The sequence below is a fragment of the Bacillus rossius genome, chromosome 16, assembly GCF_032445375.1.
Source record: "Bacillus rossius redtenbacheri isolate Brsri chromosome 16, Brsri_v3, whole genome shotgun sequence".
NCBI lineage: Eukaryota > Metazoa > Arthropoda > Insecta > Phasmatodea > Bacillidae > Bacillus > Bacillus rossius.
In genome coordinates, this window is record NC_086343.1 from 4,170,629 (window position 1) to 4,192,907 (window position 22,279).

The 22,279-nt window shown below is 42.5% G+C and overlaps 1 protein-coding gene and 2 non-coding genes across 3 annotated transcripts in view; all 3 read left to right on the forward strand.

Annotated features, from left to right (window-relative positions):
* Positions 1-378: 378 nt before the first annotated feature.
* Trnal-uag (transfer RNA leucine (anticodon UAG)) lies at positions 379-458 on the forward strand. The gene has a single exon. It is a non-coding gene; the product is annotated as a tRNA-Leu (tRNA).
* Positions 459-3,849: 3,391 nt separating this feature from the next.
* Positions 3,850-22,279, forward strand: part of LOC134540006 (uncharacterized) — a 64,286-nt gene continuing 45,856 nt past the window's right edge. The window contains exons 1-3 of the mRNA XM_063382424.1: positions 3,850-4,040; positions 9,227-9,362; positions 10,048-10,226. Coding sequence (XP_063238494.1) covers positions 3,938-4,040; positions 9,227-9,362; positions 10,048-10,226 — 418 coding nt within the window. The 5' untranslated portion in view covers positions 3,850-3,937. The remainder of the gene's footprint in view (positions 4,041-9,226; positions 9,363-10,047; positions 10,227-22,279) is intronic.
* On the forward strand, positions 12,536-12,615 carry Trnal-uag (transfer RNA leucine (anticodon UAG)). The gene has a single exon. It is a non-coding gene; the product is annotated as a tRNA-Leu (tRNA).

Below are 22,279 nucleotides of genomic sequence, written 5' to 3' on the forward strand. Positions count from 1 at the left end.
ACTCTTACAGAAGTACCAACTGTAGCCTACAGAAACTACCATCACGCGCATTTGAGACCCGTCCAGATTTCAAAGTTGGGACCTTTAAATACGTTCATTTTTTTCTCCTTATTATTATTACTTAAAGAATGCGTAATTGCACGGGCAGTTTGTAAACTACCCATTTCAACTCCTTATCTCTTTGCATATGTTTCAGGCTGTTTGAATTCACTCTCGTGTGTTCAGCGCAATGCAAGTATTTGCTGTGCAAGAACTAGTCCTTGCGAGACGCAAACGGTGTTTCACGTAAGTAAGAATGGTTGCCTATTCAATAAGGATTCGAGGATATTCTATAATATAAAATTATATATACTGTATTACTTGAGGTTTTATGTACAAGGTAGCGTGGCCGAGCGGTCTAAGGCGCTGGTTTTAGGCACCAGTCCGAAAGGGCGTGGGTTCGAATCCCACCGCTGCCACAAGGTTTTTTACTAACGAAATTTCTTATCTACGAGACAATGTAAGCCCAGCGCTAATGTCATCAGTTACAAATATCGTGGCTATGTATAATCACTTGTCTATAATAATATGATAGAAAATATTAGTTACGTTTGTTTAAAAAAAGCATTTCACAAACTTTACAAGTCAAATTCATTAATTGTATTTTTCTACTCTTTTTAATAGCAATAATATTACCTAGATCATTGTAATGATAATGTTGAATCGTCACAATAATGTTAAGGTTTCTTTGTAGGAAGTAATTACAGACTGATTTCTGTCGTTTGTGCAAAAACAAACATACAAACGTATACTTAGTGTTATCATGTGTATTCGATTCCATACAAATATTACTTCTAAAGTGTGCGAAAACTTTATAGTACTAACTGTTTGGTGCATTTTAACTAGATGGGCAGTATTTTTATAAAATTCCTGGTCAGAAATCAGATCTAAAGCCGGAGTTTTTATCGGAGCCGTTTCTAATGGTTTAAAATTTCCTGTTTTATTCTGCTAATTGTTATCTGCGTTTGATGATAGCAAGCAACGTTTATGATTCAGGCAGCGAATTATAGCGTCGGGCGCAGAAAGTATGTGTGTGATACGCATTCGGAAATTATGGTATTTGAAACGCGACTGTTTTACTTATCAGTTAATTTATAACGCTCTGCATTATTTTAAATAATTCTACATAATATCCGAGTAATATCTACGTAATGTCAAGTTTCGTATTATAAGTTTATTTGCGACATGAATAACATGAGAACACATGAATTTGCTCGTTACCGGGGTCAGATAAGAAAACTAAACTCTGGTAAATCTTATTTAAATCCATCACAACAACGAGGAGAAAAATATTGAGTTTTGTAAACTAACTCTTCGCTCTGAGCCTTAGACTTGAGTTTATACCATGTCTTATGTACCCATGTTTTTTTCTTCTTCTCTCTTACTTACTATTGAAATTTAAAAGTACTCTGTAATATTTAGTTTTTGTGGTTGTACAGTATGTTTGTATGTATGTATATATTTTTATTAATTGACTTGTTCTATATCCCGGAGTCCTTACCTCCATATGGGATCTACAGATCAAAAACTGAATAAATAAATAAAAAAATGAAATAGATGTTTGCACACTACCAGTGAGTAGTGGAAAACTCTCTCACTATTTTTATTTATTTATTTTCGCGTAAAGATTTTGAGACCAGCTGAGCGCTGAAACACTTTAGCATCGTCTGTGTTCCGTGATTGGGCGAGTTTCTCTCGGGCACATTTCGACTGTCACAACACCAATCACAGTAGTCCAGTGGCTCGGACAGACAATGCAGCGACTTCTCTCGCAGACGGCCGCCAATCACAAGGAAGAAGAAACCGTCGTAGGCATACCAAATTGCAGTATATTGTGCGGGAAAAATCTGAACGCCTATGAGACTGCAACTAGCTATACCCGCGCACCAGAGGTTTCTTCCTTGTGATTGGCGGCCGTTTGCGAGAGAAGTCGTTGCCTTTATCTGACCGGGCCACTCAGGACGCGTTTGCTTCCGCAATGAATCACTGTGATTGGTGTTGTGACAGTCGAGATGTGCCCGAGAGAAACTCACGATCACGAAACACAGACGATGCTACAGTTTTTTTTTTTAAAACTTTCATTTAGTCTCGAAATCTTTCGCGAAGAATGCCTACTCCCTACTTATCAGTAAGCTATACTTGGAAAAGAGTTCTCGGACTAGAGACCAGAAAAATTCGCAGATTAATTTCGCGACAGTCTGAAATTCATATACACATGCCTTTATGCTGCTCTTGCTATTGGCTCGCTGTTCGTCGCGAATCTCGGGGCAATACCAGTTGAGACGACTCACAAGTCGGCAGCCAAACGAACTGGCCGTTATTTGCCCCGAGTGTACAGAGGACTGTGTGGACTATCCTGGAGGTCAGCGAAACCGCGAATTTTTCAGGTCCCCATCTCGGACCAGGTATGTACTCGTGCAACTAAGGATCGAGAGCTGGTCTGAGCAGGGAGTGGGGGTGTTGATGGCGCGGAGAGGGAGGGAGGGGAGGGGGGTTCGCTCCGCTGCCCCCACCGGAAGTGGCGGGGGTCAAGGCTCGGCCTACCCCACCTTCACGGCGTGGCGCGCGCTCCTTACATCGACCTGGGCTAGTTGGCCTCATGCTGCAATAAGTAGCGTCCTTGAGGCCGGATTAGGCCCCGCCATCTTGAATTTTTTTCCATCCTTTTTGCTATAATTCTAGTTTTGAACTAATTATCCCAATTTGTTTGGCATGTCAAGGCACAAATCACATCTCCCAAATAACCTATACCTTATTGCATCCACACATTTACTAACGGGCTCCAGTCTGTAAGCTCCGCTAGGAAATGACTAGGGACCTGAAAAATTCGCGGTTTCGATGACCTCCAGGATGGTCTACACAGTCCTCTGTACACTCGGGGCAAATAACGCCAGTTCGTTTGGCTGCTGACTTGTGAGTCGTCTCAACTGGTATTGCCCCGTGATTCGTGACGAACAGCGAGCCAATAGCAAGAGCAGCATAAAGGCATGTGTATATGAATTTCAGACTGTCGCGAAATTAATCTGCGAATTTTTCTGGTCTCTAGTCCGAGAACTCTTTTCCAAGTATAGCTTACTGATAAGTAGGGGGTAGGCATTTTTCGCGAAAGATTTCGAGACTAAGGGTTTTCTCATTGGCCCAGAGTCGCCCAGACGAACAGTTGAGCCAACAGCAAGAGCAGCTTGAAGGTATATGTGTGTGAATTTCAGACTATCGCGAAATGAATCTAATAATTTTTCCGGTCTCAACCCATTACAACCCGACATGTCCCGCAGAAAGCGGCAGTAAATGTGTTCTACAACTAGTCCGTGTTTAATGCCCGTTTTAACACGTGTTTCTGTAAGCTTGTTTTACATTCAAATTAGATATGTGTGTTTAATGTACTAACACTATTTCTATATGTATTTATGACCCTAATTTGTCAAGACCGTAGAAAAAAAATTAAATAAGAACCAAAATGTTAAAGTTTATATGAGTAAACATTGTAATTCCAAATTTAGATAAATATTAATTTATATAACTAAATATCTGTAAAATTAAAAATGTAGTCAATTTGTCTCATTTTATACATCTTGAACAGATATCCTTGTAATTTCTGCAATTTATTTTGCAATTAATTTGAAAATCATCAATAACAAAAAAAATTATCAGGTTTTCATTGTAATTCTTCAAAGTAGTGGTTTCCCTGAGATTCAAGTGTGGAAATCAGCAATAAACTGGCTTGATAATGGAAGTACAATGCTGCGAGTGATGGTGTGAGGGGTGACATTGACCCTGCCGGGGATTGGCGCGGGTGGGGGGTTGGAGGAGGGCGCAAGGTCGCCGCCGGCCGTGACGGCGCGAGTGACGGCTGGAACTGGAGGCTCCAGTGGCGCTCCTGGCGGCCGGACGAGCGGTCATGGCCACGGCTCTGCTCCTGCTGCTGCTCCAGCTGCTCCTGCTGCTGCTGGCGGCGCGCGTATCTGGGCTCGTGAGCCAGCACGTGGCAGGCGCCCCCAGAGGTACGTACACGGCAACAGCTGCACCACTGCAAGGTAGTGTTGGTCCGGCGGTACGTACTCGGCAACAGCTGCACCACTGCAAGGTAGTGTTGGTCCGGCGGTACGTACACGGCAACAGCTGCACCACTGCAAGGTAGTGTTGGTCCGGCGGTACGTACACGGCAACAGCTGCACCACTGCAAGGTAGTGTTGGTCCGGCGGTACGTACTCGGCAACAGCTGCACCACTGCAAGGTAGTGTTGGTCCGGCGGTACGTACACGGCAACAGCTGCACCACTGCAAGGTAGTGTTGGTCCGGCGGTACGTACACGGCAACAGCTGCACCACTGCAAGGTAGTGTTGGTCCAGAGGTACGTACACGGCAACAGCTGCACCACTGCAAGGTAGTGTTGGTCCGGCGGTACGTACACGGCAACAGCTGCACCACTGCAAGGTAGTGTTGGTCCGGCGGTACGTACTCGGCAACAGCTGCACCTCTGCAAGGTAGTGTTGGTCCGGCGGTACGTACACGGCAACAGCTGCACCACTGCAAGGTAGTGTTGGTCCGGCGGTACGTACACGGCAACAGCTGCACCACTGCAAGGTAGTGTTGGTCCGGCGGTACGTACACGGCAACAGCTGCACCACTGCAAGGTAGTGTTGGTCCGGCGGTACGTACACGGCAACAGCTGCACCACTGCAAGGTAGTGTTGGTCCGGCGGTACGTACACGGCAACAGCTGCAACTCTGCAAGGTAGTGTTGGTCCAGAGGTACGTACACGGCAACAGCTGCACCACTGCAAGGTAGTGTTGGTCCGGCGGTACGTACACGGCAACAGCTGCAACTCTGCAAGGTAGTGTTGGTCCAGAGGTACGTACACGGCAACAGCTGCACCACTGCAAGGTAGTGTTGGTCCGGCGGTACGTACTCGGCAACAGCTGCACCTCTGCAAGGTAGTGTTGGTCCAGAGGTACGTACACGGCAACAGCTGCACCACTGCAAGGTAGTGTTGGTCCGGCGGTACGTACTCGGCAACAGCTGCACCTCTGCAAGGTAGTGTTGGTCCGGCGGTACGTACACGGCAACAGCTGCACCACTGCAAGGTAGTGTTGGTCCGGCGGTACGTACACGGCAACAGCTGCACCACTGCAAGGTAGTGTTGGTCCGGCGGTACGTACACGGCAACAGCTGCACCACTGCAAGGTAGTGTTGGTCCAGAGGTACGTACACGGCAACAGCTGCACCACTGCAAGGTAGTGTTGGTCCGGCGGTACGCGCATGCAGACTCACACGCTAACAACTGAGTGTTCGAATTAACCCGGACCTTTGTTCCTCCAACAGTTGAAGTTATTTGTAAACCGTTCTGTGAACAGCTTTCCAGAATCAACTGAGCAACATTAATAACATATTATTTAGTGGAACGCCTCCAAAACGTCAGTGGCAAGAGACCCTTTGTCATCTCTGCCTCAGCGAAAGCAAAATTTCGTTTGTCCTATCAAAGTTAATTCATGCATTAAAAAAAAATCTCCAAACAAAAAACTTAGTAATCATGCTGACTTACAGCCATGCAGAAAATTTAGCAGGCATCGTGAGGTTTGTTAGGGGATTGGCCAGCCATGGCAGAGATTGAAGCCATGACTGTGTCCCTTGTCTTAAACTCTAGTTGGACCCATCAAAAACCTGCACAGTCACAAGGAAAACATGGGCTCATTCATGGAGTGCTATAAGCCAAGCATTATGAGAGCAGGTTTGTTGCAGAAAGATATGGGTGGTCCAGGAAGAACAGTTTATCGGGGTGGAAAAGATATATATCCATAAGGGGAAACAATTTGTCGCCTATCAATTGATACCTTTTCTTGGAAATATGCCATTGCAGTTTTGTACTGTTTGTCATGGAATAAATTCAAGCACGCAAATTTAAGAAATAAAAAATTAAAACTTATACTCACAGAGAAACATGCCTGAATCAGCTTATGACTTGATGTTGGTTTTTGGACATACGCCATTGCTAATGGCGTATGTCCAAAAACTTACATCAAGTCACGCACTCCCATTGCACAAATCTTTTAAAGATGAATCAGCTTATGTCAGGCAGAAAACTCAACGATGAACCTAAACTGGTATTACGGACAATATAACGACGACACCACAGACGAACACATTTTAACTTAATTATCAGACAGCACAAGAATTGCGTGGAAGGAATTAAGCCATTAAAAAAAATAATAACAGCACCGACGTACACAGCAGGTTCATCAAGAACAGTAAATGCAGGCAGACAACGAACCTATCATGGACAAATCAACGACGAAAACACCGATGAACACAGTTAAGTTTCCTGTGACAGAACAGTTGCGACTGACAGAACTGTTTCACACCAGCTGATTCAGGCTTGTTCTCTATTAGGTTTATGCTTGCAATTTTTTTTTAATTTCTTAAATTTTCGTTCTTGAATGACAAACTGTTTGCAAAACTGCAATTGCGTGCGTCCAAGAGAAGGTGTGGAATATAATTTCCCCATAGCAGGGATGACTTACGGGGCCCGCCTCGTCAGGGGTGTGTGAGGCGGGATGATAAGCGCGACGCTCGCTGGTGCTTCTAGCGTGGTGTCTCCTCTGGACTGGCGCGCTGTCTTCTCGTCGTGCACAGGACAACCGGTGACCGTAACATTATATGGCCGAGAAATGAAGATCAGGTGTAATGCAAGTTCCTTAGGTGCTTTCAGGAATCTGTACCGGTTGTTTTACGCCTAAAGATTACTCTGAAAACACGCGTTTTAGCCATTTTTACTATTGTAAAACTACAGTTTAAAAACTTAATCCAATATCAAAAGTAATTTTCTGCCCTCAGCGAACTCTTAAATGCTTTTCGTGAGCAGATCTCCACTCGGATATCTTGAGTGGTTGTGAAATCGCGTTGTTTTTCCTGAAGCTCTGCGCACCGCGTGTGTGCCCGGGTGGGCGGGGGCCTTAAGGGGGTGTCTCCCATTTCAGGTAATGATTTTATACCTATATAAATCACTAGTCAACTTTTAGACTTTTCCAATTGTTTATCTTTCACGAAATCAAAAATATATACAGCGCATACTTTTTGCATAATTAACTGCCAAAGTTACATTTTAACATTTTTGGGTTTTATAAAAAAAAAGAAATTAATTTAGTTCAGAACTGAAACTTTTTAGGTGTAACTGCCATGCCACTGGATACTTCATGATATGGTGTACATTCCTATCACAAAAACTCATTTCATGTTTCTTGGCTGTCAAAATCGTAACAAATTTGAGAATTTTGAAATGCCAGGTAAAATTAATTAATATTTTCTGAAATAAATTTAAAACTATTTCTTGCAGTAGCCAGTAGCATTGCAGTTAAACCTAAAAAGTTTCAGTTCTACAATCAATTAAATTCTCCTTATTTGTACAACCGAAAAACGTTAAAAATGTAACTTCGGCCGCTATTCATGCAAAAAGTATTTGCTGAAAATATATATTTTTTTCATTTCGTGAATGTTTAACAATTAAAAAAGTCTACAAGTTTATCTGCAATTACTAGGGACCTGAAAAATTCGCGGTTTCGATGACCTCCAGGATAGTCTACACGGTCCTCTGTACACCCGGGCAAATAACGCCAGTTCATTGGCTGCTGACTTGTGAGTCGTCTCAACTGGTGTTTGCCCCGAGATTCATTACTTCTTTGGTTGAGGGTTTCTCACTGGCCCAGAGTCACCCAGACGAATAGCGAGCCAATAGCAAGAGCAGCTTAAAGGTATTCGTGTATGAATTTCAGACTATCGCGAAATGAATCTGCGAATTTTTCCGGTCTCTAGTAATTACGGTAAATCTATACTAATATTATAAAGCTGAAGAGTTTGTTTGTTTGTTTGAACGCGCTAATCTCGGGAACCACTGGTCCGATTTGAAAAATTCTTTCAGTGTTGGATAGTACATTTATCGAGGAAGGCTATAGGCTATATTATATTATCAATAACATTAGGGATCCTTACTAAAAGTCCAATTTAGAATCAAATGCGTTGGAGGGGGTTAGATACAACATGCAGTACACGTACGAAGTGTGTGTTGACAATGCCGCAGGCGCTAGAAGTTTATTTCCTATTGCCTATTAATATTGTTGCCACGCACTAGATGCCTTATCATTCTTAATTTTCCCATACAAGTAAAAAACACCCATGTGATATTAACAACGAAGCAATCAGTACCCTCATAAGAGTTCAATTAGTATTTAAATACTTTTTGACACTTTAAATTGCAAACCTAAACTATTGTTTTTTTCCTCTCTCTGTGCTTAATTTGTTTTTTATTGCCATTTTTTTCAAGTATATATATTTTACAGACTTGAAACTTCACAGTAATGTTCCTTATGTTACGCAGGATGACATTTTCCGAAAATCAGATCCCATGGCTGGTTAAAACCAGGCAACAGTGGGTACTTTGTCTGCATGAGAACAGGATTATGAATTGTTCATGCCTTCTGCGTCTCCATGGCAACGGGCATCGCGCGGCAGTGGCGTACCCACAAGGAGGGGCATGCATAATGAGCGGCGCAAGAGTGATCTGCCTGTAGACTGCCGTAGCGATGTAACGGGTAAATCAGTTGTACGTTGCGTGCACGAGTTTGAAAACCATCGGTGCTATTCATTTTCTCTCCGGTACATTATACGCAGCGTTGTAATAAATTTTCACTGGATTTTTTTTTATTTACCATTACTGTAAATGGGAGATGTGGCTTAATTTTTTTTTCATTAGTAGGTATAGCCGTGCGAAGCCGGGTCGGGCAGCTAGTATAAAATAAGGACCTGAAAAGGGAGGCGAGGGGCCTTAAGCAGGGGCGTAGCCAGGGAGGGTTTAGGGGTTCAAACCCCCCCCCCCCTTAGCACCAAATCTTTAATTAATTTCTTATTCATCACTCGAAGAAATTTCATATTAAAATTAATACAATTTTTACCATTACAATATTTTAATTTAAGTACCGAAAACTGCTAAAATAGCACTATTTTACACCTTAAAATCCAAATTTTCCCGGGGGAGAACCCCTGAACCCGCCGCTTTAATACGGTGGGGTGGGGGGGAAATGCTTCCTAACACCCCCCATACACAAATCCTGGCTACGCCACTGGCCATATGGACCTGAAAAGGGAGGCGAGGGCGCCTGTGAGTCGTGTGAGTGCGTGTAACCCCGCTGTCCCGCAGACTGCTACGAGAGGGTCGCCATCGGCCAGAAGCTGTCGGCGGGCGTCGCGACGCGCTCCGTCGCGGCGCAGAGGGACGCCGACTGCGAGGCGGCGTGCGACGACGCCCTGGCCGACTGCGAGGCCTTCAGCTTCAGGTGAGGGCCCATCTCCTCCTCGACGTGCTGTGTCCCCCGACCCGGGCCGGCTTGCAGGCTCTTCCGTTGGCCCAGCTAAGACTCTCAATCTCTCTCTCTCTTTCCATCTCTTTCTCTCTTTCTCTCTCTCCCTTCTCTCTCTCTTTCTATCTCTTTCTCTTTATTTTTCTCTCTCCTCTCTCTTTTTATCTTTCTGTGTCTTTCTTTCTCTCTCTTTCTCTCTCTATATACACACACAAAATGCATTCTTTTCGCATGATCAGCTGACAAAGTTGCATTTATTTTCAAAAATTTTTGTGAAGTATGGATAAGGAAAACCAAACGGAAAAAAAAATAACTTAATTTTTTTTTTGGAGGGGAGGACCAGCTAATAATGCGAAAAGTATGTGATAGTTAAAATAAATAGTTTAAAAAAATTTAGAGAAATAACAAAAATTGTTGAATAATCGAAATTCAAAGGGACTAAGTGCCGAAACCCAACTATTTAAGAAAATTACATCAAAATATTTGCAGTTCCTAGTATTTTCAAAATGGAACTAAATCAAACCTTCTTTTTTAAATTATTGTATTTCCACAAATTTAAAATAATTGAAAAAATATTTTTATGGATTTTATACTTTTGACTGGCCATGGCTCTCTCTCCCAGAAGGTCCCTGGAGGAACCTCACTAGACAGTGTGTTGCAGGCTGGACCCGCACACAGACAACGGCACCTGCTCCCTGGCCAAGGCTCTGCCCCCCAGGAGTTCCTTGGAGGAGGACCCCGACTCTGACGTGTTCGTCAAGAAGCAGGAGTGCCGCTTCACCCGGCCTGCGCCCCCTGAGTACGGGCCCCGTCCCGCCGAGCGCCCCACGGACTTCAGGGGTAGGTAACCAACTGTTTCATTACATTACCCTTATCGTTAGGGACCTGAAACATTCGCGGTTTCGACGACCTCCAGGATAGTCTACACGGTCCCTCTGTACACTCGGGCAAATAACGGCCAGTTCGTTTGGCTGCTGACTTGTGAGTCGTCTCAACTGGTATTGCCCCGTGATTCGTCACTTCTTCGGTTGAGGGGTTTCTCACTGGCCCAGTGTCGCCCAGACGAACAGTGAGCCAATAGCAACAGCAGCTTAAAGGTATACGTGTATGAATTTCAGACTATCGCGAAATGAATCTACGAATTTTTCCGGTCTCTACTTATCGTTATTGTTTTTAGCTGCAGTCTAGAATACCCGCCTACTCATTCTGTGTGCCTATTTTCAGAAGAAGAAAAACCACGTGTACTGAAAACTTCTCGTAATATCCTAGTGGCGTCTGTTCACGTATAGGATTCCGTTTTCCATGTTTCGTTTTTAAACTGTCGAAATGGGGAAATGCGTTGAAGACATTATTGAAAGCACTCAAGGGTATTGCAGTTCACCTTTATCTTCATTTCCCCGAAATATGATGTTATGGTCACCGCTCAAACCTCATAGTTGTCCTATGCACGACGAGAAGACTGCGCGCCAGTTCAGAGCCTTGTGCTTAGAGGCGACACCGCGCTAGAAGCTACAGCGAGCGTCGCACTTATCATCCCGTCATCAATAACACAGATACACCCCTTGGCTGGATGGGCATCTTAATGACCACTGTCATTAAGTCATCGTAGAGACCTGTAAAATTCGCGATTTCAAATCCCTAAAGGATAGACTCCATGATCCTCTACGCACTCGTGCAAATTACATCTGCTGATTGGTTACCGACTCGTAACACCTGTTGACTAGAATGATCGTGATTCGCTTATTCTTCTGTTAAAGATTTTTCATTGGCCCAGAGTCCTTCAGATAAACTGTGGCCCAATCACTGAAGCAAAATGATGTCAAAAGTATTTGGACTCCATCCTATCGCGAAATGAATCCGCGAATTTTACAGGTCTCTAGTCATTCATTGGTTATTCGACACGCCCTGGAGAACTAGCAGCCAATGGAAAAAACTAGAAACACATTCAACCGAATCATGAGCCAACTGGAGAGTAAGTGAAATAATTGGACTTGGTTACCTACACATGCGTAATATCAAGCCTAATCTGGCACCACACAGGAAAAAAAAATTTTGTAAAGTTTTTTTTTGGAAACCAGTTGCCAAGAAATAGTTAGTAATACTACAAAAAAAAGTTACAGCAAATTTGTACAACACGTGGCTATGGTTATATTTGCATGTAGGTATTAAATACATTTTTCGTGATAATAATGATTATTTCTATAAAAAAAATTGGCGCATAATTTTATATTTTTATTGATATTTCATTCAAGCATAATTTTTTAAACAATAGAAATGATAATCGAGTATTCATTTTTTAAATATTATTTTGTTTCAGAAAGATTATTAAAATGTGCAGTTAATAATGGGAATTAATTAGGGAATTATTTACACATAACTTTAACTAATGTAGATACTAGGACAACACAAAGCATAAATGCTTCGGCAAGAATCGACTCCCACAATTATTACTGCGAACACTATTTTGTAGTGATATGTTGTTTTCATGTAAATGCACACATTTACAAATATCTTTAATTTTACATGACTATTTCTGTTCCATTTACAAACATTTTACAGAGTAGCAAAAAAAAATGCATTAATGTCAAGAAACGAGTTATACCTATAACTATCGAAAACGTAACTTTTCCATGTATGTATATTGTAGCTTCGGAAGATAAAGCTTTGCCGATGGTACAGTAAGTGCATGCATTCCTATACGCCGGCAAAGCCTGCATATGCTCGTTCTTAATTAAGTTGGGACAATTATTACCCTTGCATCTATATCTATAAGTATAAATGATGTGACACATATCAACAGAAAAAGGTGAAAACAATTTAAAGTGTTCGACATAACTTAAAATTGCCACTTTTCGGATTTACATTTGTAACAGTTAGACGGATGACGGACGTAAGAGTGGCGGATGTTGAACGGTGGCGATGGGCTGTTGTAATTCCGGATTTAGTGTAAAAATCTACTATCATCGGACTGAATTATTTTGCTGCGATCAAATTTATCTATTGTAACAACACGTTTAGCTGGCTAATTCCATTCACATAGGCCAAAATTTATATCTATCCGAACTGCTATCGTACACCACTAAGGCAAGTGAAGTATACAGTCAGGGCTCCCACTGTACCAGAAATGTAGGGCTTATCTCCTATCACGAGGTAGCGTGGCCGAGTGGTCTAAGGCGCTGGTTTTAGGCACCAGTCCGTAAGGGCGTGGGTTCGAATCCCACCGCTGCCAGGTAGTCTTTTGTTTGTAAAGTTGCTGAAAAGTTACCACATTCTTTTCATTAATTCTTTTGTTTGGCTCTAATACATGAAGATAAATAAAACGATATTGTTTGAGCTAAAGGGTAAAATTAAATTTAACATCAAAATCACCTCTGTAAAACAGCCGCAAATGTTAGAAGGCTCTATTCACACATATATATTATAAAAATTAGTAAAAAAAAATGATAATGAGAACAGGGTGAATAATGTAAAATAAGATCAATCAGCCGATAAATTTAAAACAACATTTTTATAAAAACGAGGCGTAAACAAAATATTCAACAGACCTTTATACAACAAATATGAAATAAAATATATACAAACATTCACAAAACAGAATACAATAAAGTAATAAGAAAATATTTACTACAATAACAGAGACTATTCTAAGATGAAAATATTAACTTAACTAAAAATAAATCTGTTAGAGACCATAACAAGCAAGCAAACTAAAAAATGCCGAAAAACTGAGACTTCAGTTCGTCACTTAAGTGCAAGTTTTTGAAAAGACTTTATGATACCTACACGTTATAGTTGTTGTAGTTACCTAACTATATAATGTGGGTGTAAGGGGATTGTCCCTTTGCTTTAGTTACCCAAAACAACTATCATTGATTTTCAAATCTTCTAACCATTTTCACCCACATACATATTTTTAGATACATAACGTAACCTCTCTTCATTATGCAGCTACAGCTATGATTATTGTTGGGTAGTTGTTACATGAAAACAAAATTGGAGATAACTTGCTAGCACTGATTTTAATTTAGTGACTTGGTATCAAAAAGTTGAAGTATTTAGTAATAAAGACTATTATTGGTCACGTTAAATATAACGGAATGGTAACTTGGAAAGTGAAGAGCCTTATAGGTAGGCAATACTCACAACACACAAGCTTGTAAGGTGGTGTGTCACACGGGGGCACGTTTAAATTGAACCCACGAGTAAATTTGAATACAATTTGTATTTTTTAATACAACACAGAATCATTAATTGGGAGAGTGAACTGCATAGGTGGAAAGGAAATGATCAACTGCCACATTTAAATATTGGTTCATAAAGTTGTGCCTGTGGCGAGGCAGCCACGCTATTTAGTTTTGTAATTATGACTGAATTTACTGTAACATCAGGGTGTCAGAAATATTACTTTTCCCCTGTGAAATGTTTTGTAAAATTTACAAATATTTCAGACTTCAGAATTTTTTTTTCAGAATTTTTTTTAAAATAAAACAGTGGTTAATCTCCATCTTTAAAGCCGTAGGTTATGTTAAATAAACCATTTTAGAACATAGTATATATATATATGTGTGTGTGTATTCATGAGCGTAAATTCCGGGGTGGAAGCCCCCCCCCCTTTTTTTTTTCCACAGAAGTGATTCCCAACCTGTGGAACGGGAATGATAAAAGTAATTCCACACACACCCCCATCCACCATCCTGGAAATCACACATGATTCGCTCTTCTATGTATTTATACATGAAAATTTCAGTAACATATTTTTTTCGAGTCATAAAATGTAACACAGATTTGAATGACAAATACAAACTCGGAAAATAACAACCCAAAGCAATTGCCCCTCCTACCTTACCGAAGTGGAAAATAAACAAAGAGCAAGGAGCTCTAGTTGGGAAATATGTAACTAATCCTCGTATAAACTATCTTTTAAAAAAAATATATATGTTGTTCTTCCTTTTGTTATTGTTTATTATTGGTAGAAACACTGAATTTTCGCGAGTTTGTTCGGTGTCGGATTAAAATTCAATGCCTTATTTTTTTTCTTTTTACATTGGTTGGTTTACCAGCACGAAAATTGTTGTCCTCGTTAATCGGCACTGCCTGATACTTCCCTCCTAGCCAGGCTGCGTTGGCTCACGGTCTTCGGGGGGCGTGTACAGATAACTGCGGTCCAATCGCGAACACGGTGCGAGAGCGTGAAGGTTTGCATTCGCGAAATTTCCGCACCTCTAATTATTGGATGGCACCACGAACCATCCTACCCCGTGAAATAGGCAAGAGCGTAGGAACCGGGGGGGGACAGGGGGGACGTGTCCCCCTGAACTTTTTGGGTGGAGGGGACTGCCCCCCCCCCCCAACTTTCTAGACCGTGATATTTTTATTTTATAATATTATTCTGCCCAACTTTATTTGTAATTTCTTCACTCATCAAATTTTATCTTAAGGAAACAATAATAATTTTAACAACGATGTATCCAATGGTTAGTTACAAAAACTACTTAAAAAGCGCTATTTTGCAATTTTTAAAATCAAAATTTTCCGGTGGAGGACCCCCCGGTAAGAGGGGAATGGGTTTACATGATATCAAAATCATTATTTGTCCCCCCAAACTTTATGAACACAGCTACGCCAATGGAAATAGGTCGAATTACTAAATTATCTTCCTTCTTGAACAATTCGGCTTTTTTTTCTGGATACCCTCTGACCGTGGGCAAGAATCAGGAACATCCCGTGTCCAGTTTCAGTAACACGTGGACAACATAAATCAGGATTTATGGAACCTGCTAAATGCATCTGTGAGACGCAAAGAAAATACACCTGCTGTTACCTCCATCCTCCGCGCGTTCCAATTTTTTTTCCTAACCTAATCAAAATTAAGTGTATTTGTTTGGGAGGGGTCTGGGTTAGGGAAGACTCCAAGTGTGTTCCAGAGACCGAAGCCTATACGCCTAATCACGCCGACTTACAGCCATGCAGAAAAGGTAGCAGGCATCGTGAGCTTTGTTCGAGGATTGGCCAGCCACGGCAGCGATTGAAGCCATGACTGAGTCCCCTGTCTTAAACTCTAGTTGGAATTAAGACTTAGTCGTGTACTTACCATATGACTCTATGTAAACTAGTGGAATGGTTTATGATTGTTGTGTGTGAATTTTGACGGGTCGTGTGCGAACCATATGATGACATAAGACTTAACAGAAATGGTTATATTTTATATTTTTCGTTAAGACTTAAGGGAAGCGACCAATCTCAACAAACCGGAACCTTTCAGCCGGAAGTTTATGTCTTGGTATTGTACCGAGCGAGGCAGTATTTTTGGTTAGAATTCGTATATATCTGTAATTTGTTAATCATCATCCATTTAGAAAAAATAGATATCCCATTGGCAATATCCTATTTCAAACCTGCTTCTCCGTTTCGAACAATGGCCGACCATGTGTTTTGTGCTGTGATTGGTTGGAATTAACGACTTCTATGTCAATCATAAACTGGAAAATGTAGTTTTGACTTAATCGTGTGCTCGATGTTAAGTTATAATTCTTAAGTAAATCAGTCGTAAACCCAGCTTAAGAGCGCAGGTTTGTTGCGGGAAAGATAAGGGTGGTCCAGGAATAACAGTTGGTCAGGAACAGAAAGTTTGAACCATGCTTGGGCCTCGTGGCCGACTGAAGTATCGGTGCGCTGCGCGGGAAACGGAACGGTCCCGCGCGCACGGTGCGCACGGTGCGCGCCGTGAGGGCGACGGGTCGCGGCTCGGAGACTCGTCCTTGGCCGGACCGGACAATGACGGACCTCACAATGGCCGGGAGATGCCTCCGCAGGTCCATCAGATGCGGAGGCTTTGTTCCTCGCCCCACAATCACCCCCCCGTTTGTCCTTGGAGGCTGTCCTCTTTACCGTCCGCCAGGAATATCTCAGCAGCTGTGAGGGTAATACACGGTCGCCAGCTTTGTGCAGAGTGCAGAGTTAGCGGCGTCAGTCTTGCCATCGACCGCTGCCATTCGCGATTTTCTGCCCGCTCAGGCAAACGTCGTTGGATGAAGTAGCTTGGCTTCTGGGTTGTAACCGCGTCATTGGCGAATAATTAACCGACGTTTCGGTCGACTTGGCAGTCGCCAACATCAGGGGGCAGTTACCTACCCTTACATACTCAGTATGTAACTGCTACCTGATGATGGCGACTGCAATGTCGACCGAAACGTGTGTGAATTACTTGCCAAGGACACGGCTACAACCCAGAAGCCAAGCTACTTCAGACAATGGGCCGTGAAAGCCTGCGACCATTATTAAACGTCATTGGATGCTGATTTGTGAGGCGTCTCAAATTGGTTACTTGTGATTGGATCCTTCTTTGATTGAGGATCTTTAATTGGCCTAGAGTCCTCCAGATTGACAGTGAACCAATATAAAAAGCAACACAAACGTATAATTATTTGAATTTTAATACATCACGAAATGAATCCTCAATTTTTTTAAGGTCTCTAATCTTAAGTAGCACAAGAAGCCTGGTTTATACCCAGCACGGTAAGTGTCATAGGCTGTTAGCCTAAGATACTCCTAGGTCGTATCCTGACCTGAACCCTTCCCTAAAATTAAGTTGGTTTTCACCAATTTTCTCTCTTATAACATAATATTTTTGAATGAATTTTAATAATTATTTTACATTATTATCCAAATTATTGCTTCAATCTTAATTATAAACGAAAAAAAAAGTACATGCGCTATTTAGCATCCCAAAACGCTTGTTAAGACCAGGGGTAAATAAAAACCCTTAAGTAAATGAAATTTTTGTACAGTGAACAATTTATTGTAGTTTCATTTAAAAGTCGTGTATCTCATAACCCAGTATTAAATCGCAATGCACTTGCATTGCAGTGGACAATAGTATAATATATTATACTCACTTTAAAATTCTAATGACTGTTACGAAAACACAACGGTATCTGACAATTTAATTCGTCGTCTTCGCTGATTTCACTTCAAGATCTGTCTGGCGTGGGTTGAAACTTCAACAATGCAATAGCAATTGATATGAAGGAAGCATCAACAATGCAAAAGCCGTTGCCAAGGAGACATAGGAAGCATAAGAAATGCAATAGCCATTGTCATGGATGCTTAGGAAGCATCAACAATGCAAAAACAGGTGCCAAGGAGATTAACGGGAAAACGAGGTCGAAAGTTAAACTAAAAAGGAAATAAAATTGGTTGTCTGTAAAGTCGGTTTACGGACGATAGTTTAACGTGACAACGTCATAAAACATTGATGAAATGATTGCATACTTTAATGAATAAAATTGAATCATTTTTATTTTAATAATAAAATAATAAATACTTGAAATTATACTAGTAATCATATTTTTAAAATGCAAGAATAATTAACCTTTATTGCCTAAATTGTTGTTGTAATAAGCAATGAAAACCACATTTTTTCAATTCACTTTATAAACAGTCGAGTGGAAGAGAGATAGATGCGGCGCACGCGTACAATGAGCGTAACGGGACACAGCGTAACGGAACAATGTGCGTAACGGGACACTTTTTCGTGCGTGCAGCCGGCGTTCATCGATTTATTAGACGTTGTCGCGTCAAAAAGGAAATTTAAACAAAGACTCACGGCCACTTCCACCAGCCACTCTGGGAATCGTTGGCAGATCAAGGGCTATTTACCAGCACACCCGTGAGTGGTTGTGGAGGAAAACTGAACCAGAAGCTCATAGCCGCAGCGTGATTGTGAATGTCCCCGCATGTCCTGTTGCACGGCGAGAAGCTGAGAGCGAGCAAGTGTTGACTCGCAGCGCTGGTGCGTGACGTCACGCTAAGTCCCGTCATTAGAGACGCCTCGCTCTGGCGGCAAGTGTCGCAAACTGCCGCGCTCTTTCTTCCCCTCAAAGCCGCCTGCGCCACCAGCGACCATCTAAGTTGAACCGAAAAATTTGGAATAGCGGAATTAGTAATGTGGTGGCGATACGAGGTGTTGCCGCGAAAGTTTCTGGTTTGGTTGGTTTGGAAAAAAATATAATAATAATAAAAAGAAGGGGTGGTGGTACCAAGGTGAGTTCTTGTTCTGGGTTGGAACTAATTTGAACCACGTCGTGCGGGAGCAACTATGAAGGGATGCAGTCGCTTGAGGTGTCGGGACATGTAGTCCTAGTATCCGAGACCAGCGCCCATCATAGTTGCGGAAAGGTTCCCTGATGCGTAATACATAGAGACCGGAAAAATTCGCGGGTTCAACGACCTCCAGGATAGACTCCAATATCCTCTGCACACTCGGGCAAATGCCAACTGTTCATTGGCTGTTGACTTGTGAGTCGTCTCGACTGGGTGGCCTGTGATTCGACACTTCTATGAGTGAGGGTCTCTAATTGGCTCTCAGTCCTCCAGATTAACAGTGAACCAATGGCAGAAACAGCACTTAGGTAAAATTATTTGAATTTTAGCATAACACGAAATGAATCCGCGAATTTTTCAGGTCTCTAGTAATACATAGCCTCTCAGGAACAAGGCGACCCCTAGCTCCTCGTGGTACCGCTGGTTTTCTGACAGGGGCTACGCCGACAGTGTGGGGGACTTAGTCCCCAGTGGCCGATCCCTTGGGAAAGGAGAGGTACAGAAAAGGGCCGGGGGTCAGGTTGGTACTCATGGAGTGAAGACTCCCCCGTCGCTGGAAACCCAGTCCAGCCTACCCTCTTACACGCCCAGTTCCACAGGTGTGGTTGCCACCCGCTTCTAGCCCGACCATCAGGCCGGGAGTAAAAGGTGGGTTTACGATTGAAAATTAAGAATTAAGAATTAAGACTTAGTCGTGTACTTACCATATGACTCTGTGTAAACTATTGGAATGGTTTATGATTGTCGTGTGTGAATTTTGACGGGTCGTGTGCGAACCATATGATGACTCAAGACTTAACAGAAATGGTTATATTTTATATTTTTAGTTAAGACTTGAGGGAAGCGACCAATCACAACAAACCGGAATTTTTCAGCTGGAAGTTTATGTCTTGGTATTGTACCGAGCGAGGCAGTAATTTTTGGTTAGAATTCGTATATATTTGTAATTTGTAATCATCATCCATTTAGAAAAATAGATATCCCATTTGTCAATATCCTATTTTAAACCTGCTTCTCCGTTTCGAACAATGGCCGACCATGTGTTTTGTGCTGTGATTGGTTGGAATTAACGACTTCTATGTCAATCATAAACTGGAAAATGTAGTTTTGACTTAATCGTGTGCTCGATGTTAAGTTATAATTCTTAAGGAAATCAATCGTAAACCCAGAGGTGCCCACCCCCCCCCCCCCCCAAACATTAATACTCCCCCCCCCTTCCTAACCTATTGATGCGCCCCCCCCCCCCCCCGAAATTTTTTATGCCATTTTCTCAATGATTTACTCAATTATTTCATAATATTATACTTTTTTAGTATTATATTTTATCACATTTTGCATTAATTAAAACTGATTTTCTAATAATAATTTTGGTCATATCAGGTAACATTTCCATCCTGAACCGACAGATGCCAAACTGCTTTTGTTGAGGAAAGTGCGGGGTTGCCAATTTGATTTACAAGATCCCTCTCAACTATCAAAGCACCAGAAACGTATTTTAACATTAGAAGCTATAAGTATGTAAATAATATATACATTTTTCTCGTCTTTTAACCACCCCCCCCCCCCTGAAATTTTAATGACGCAGTCTGCGTCGTTACCCCCCCCCCCCCCTTGTGGGCACCCTTGGGAGGCGTTGCCGGCAGGCATGCGCGCGTGCCAGGGCTAACAACCCCGGCACGTTTACCCAATATCATTGTCCGCGACTCTGAAACACTGAGCTATTTTCTCGCCGGTGTCTCGCAACCACGAGCTCGCACGGGGACAGGAAGCTGTGTCCGCATCTATCCGGCCGACGCGACACGCGTGCCAACACTGACACAATTTTGTTTCTTTTCCTTCACGGGAAACACTTATAGGGTCCTAGTCACGACACGTTGCGTCATCCGGAGCGGGTCGCGTGGTAAGACGTGGTGGGGACGCACCACAACGCCGAAATACATTAACGCCGAAAAATGTCATTGCAGGACTGCCAATAAGGTTAGGTTAGGTAATTTAAGGTTAGGCTAGGTTAGGCTAGCCTAGGTTAGGTTAGGTTGTGGTATTTCGGCGTTAAGATACATTTAAGAAACACACACATTCATTCAGTTGTTTTTCATTTTGCTCCTGTGCCGCCCCCCCCCCCCCCCCCTCGCCGCAGCAACATTTTTCGGCGTTACTGTATTTCGGCGTTGTGGTACACAGCAGTTTTCTAGCTGTCGGCGTTGCGGTCAATTTGGCATTCGGCGTTATGGTATTCGGCGTTATTGTACGTTCGGCGTTGTGGTAACGACCCAGACGTGGTTATCTCGTCGATCTCAGAGTTGGCAGATTTCGTGAGCACCGAGGACTCGATGTACCACACGTGGTCTCTGGAGCCCGTCGTGGTACTTCGATGTTCCGTCGCTTTACAACTTCCCGTGTATGAACGCGCAGCACCGGCGTGTAATTCGGGGGGGGGGGGGGGGGGGGGGGGGGTGGGGGGGGGGGATTTTGTCCAAAAAGGAATCCCGGTAGAGATTCATTTTTTTATATTTTATTTTTGTGAATTGGTTAAACCTGATAATGGGACGAAATTACAAGTCTATTGCTAATATAATTTATTATAAACATTACACGTTGAGACTGGTCAGTCGACTTCCATAAAAAAAATTGGTTGTCTGTAAAGTCGGTTTACGGACGATAGTTTAACGTGACAACGTCATAACAAAACATTGATGAAATGATTGCATACTTTAATGAATAAAATTGAATCATTTTAATTTTAATAATAAAATAATAAATACTTGAAATTATACTAGTAATCAGATTTTTTAAAACGCAATAATAATTAAACTTTATTGCCAAAATTGTTGTTGTAATAAGCAATGAAAACCGCATTAACTTTTCACTTCACTTTATAAACAGTCGAGTGGAATAGAGATAGATGTGGAATAAAGATAGATGCGGCGCAAGCGTACAATGAGCGTAACGGGACACAGCGTAACGGAATATAGTGCGTGACGGGACACTTTTTCGTGCGTGCAGCCGGAGTTCATCGATTTATTAGACGTTGTCACGTCAAAAAAAAAAAAAACTACCTGGTACCGAAAGTACCGCGGGCATTCTCGATTCCGTTGGAGACTGGTACCGAAATTACTGTTCTGAAAATCGGTGTTGTGGTGCCGAAAGCCCCAGTCCTGGCAGAGAGAGGGGGGGGGGGGTCGCAGATGGTCTTCGCCTCGGGTCTGCTCTGAGGTCGGGCATATGGCTGCCAGAGCTAGGGGCGTTACGGTGGCCGGACATTTTTATGGCGTTATTATAAGTGAGTGCCGCGACCTCGGGCTAGCGCGCGAAGGACTCTCGCACAAGGATGTGTGACGTCCTTCCGTTTAGTTCTCACCATTTTTATTTGCGCGTCACGTCCCGTCCAAAGTACGCCCCGATCATTTACGGAGAACAGGGAGATTTTTGGCGAATTCGTTCGGCGTTCAGGTCTACCAGTGTCTGCTTTTTTCCCACCGGTCGATCCCTAAATTTGAACATGTTTGGTCTCATCAATAGGCACTACGTGGTTCTCTTACTTCTCTCCTAGTTAGGCATCGTTAGGGACAGGTAATTTTCGGGAATAAATCTCACCTCTCATTAGACTACAAAAAAAAAAAAAGTTTATGCCCACGTTGGTGATTTGTTCTCTTGTAATCAGTAGAGACCGGAAAAATTCGCAGATTAACTTAGCGATAGTCTACAATTCATACACGTATACCTTTTAAGCTGCTCTTGCTATCGGCTCACTGTTCGTCTGGGCGACTCTGAGCCAATGAGAAACCCTCAAC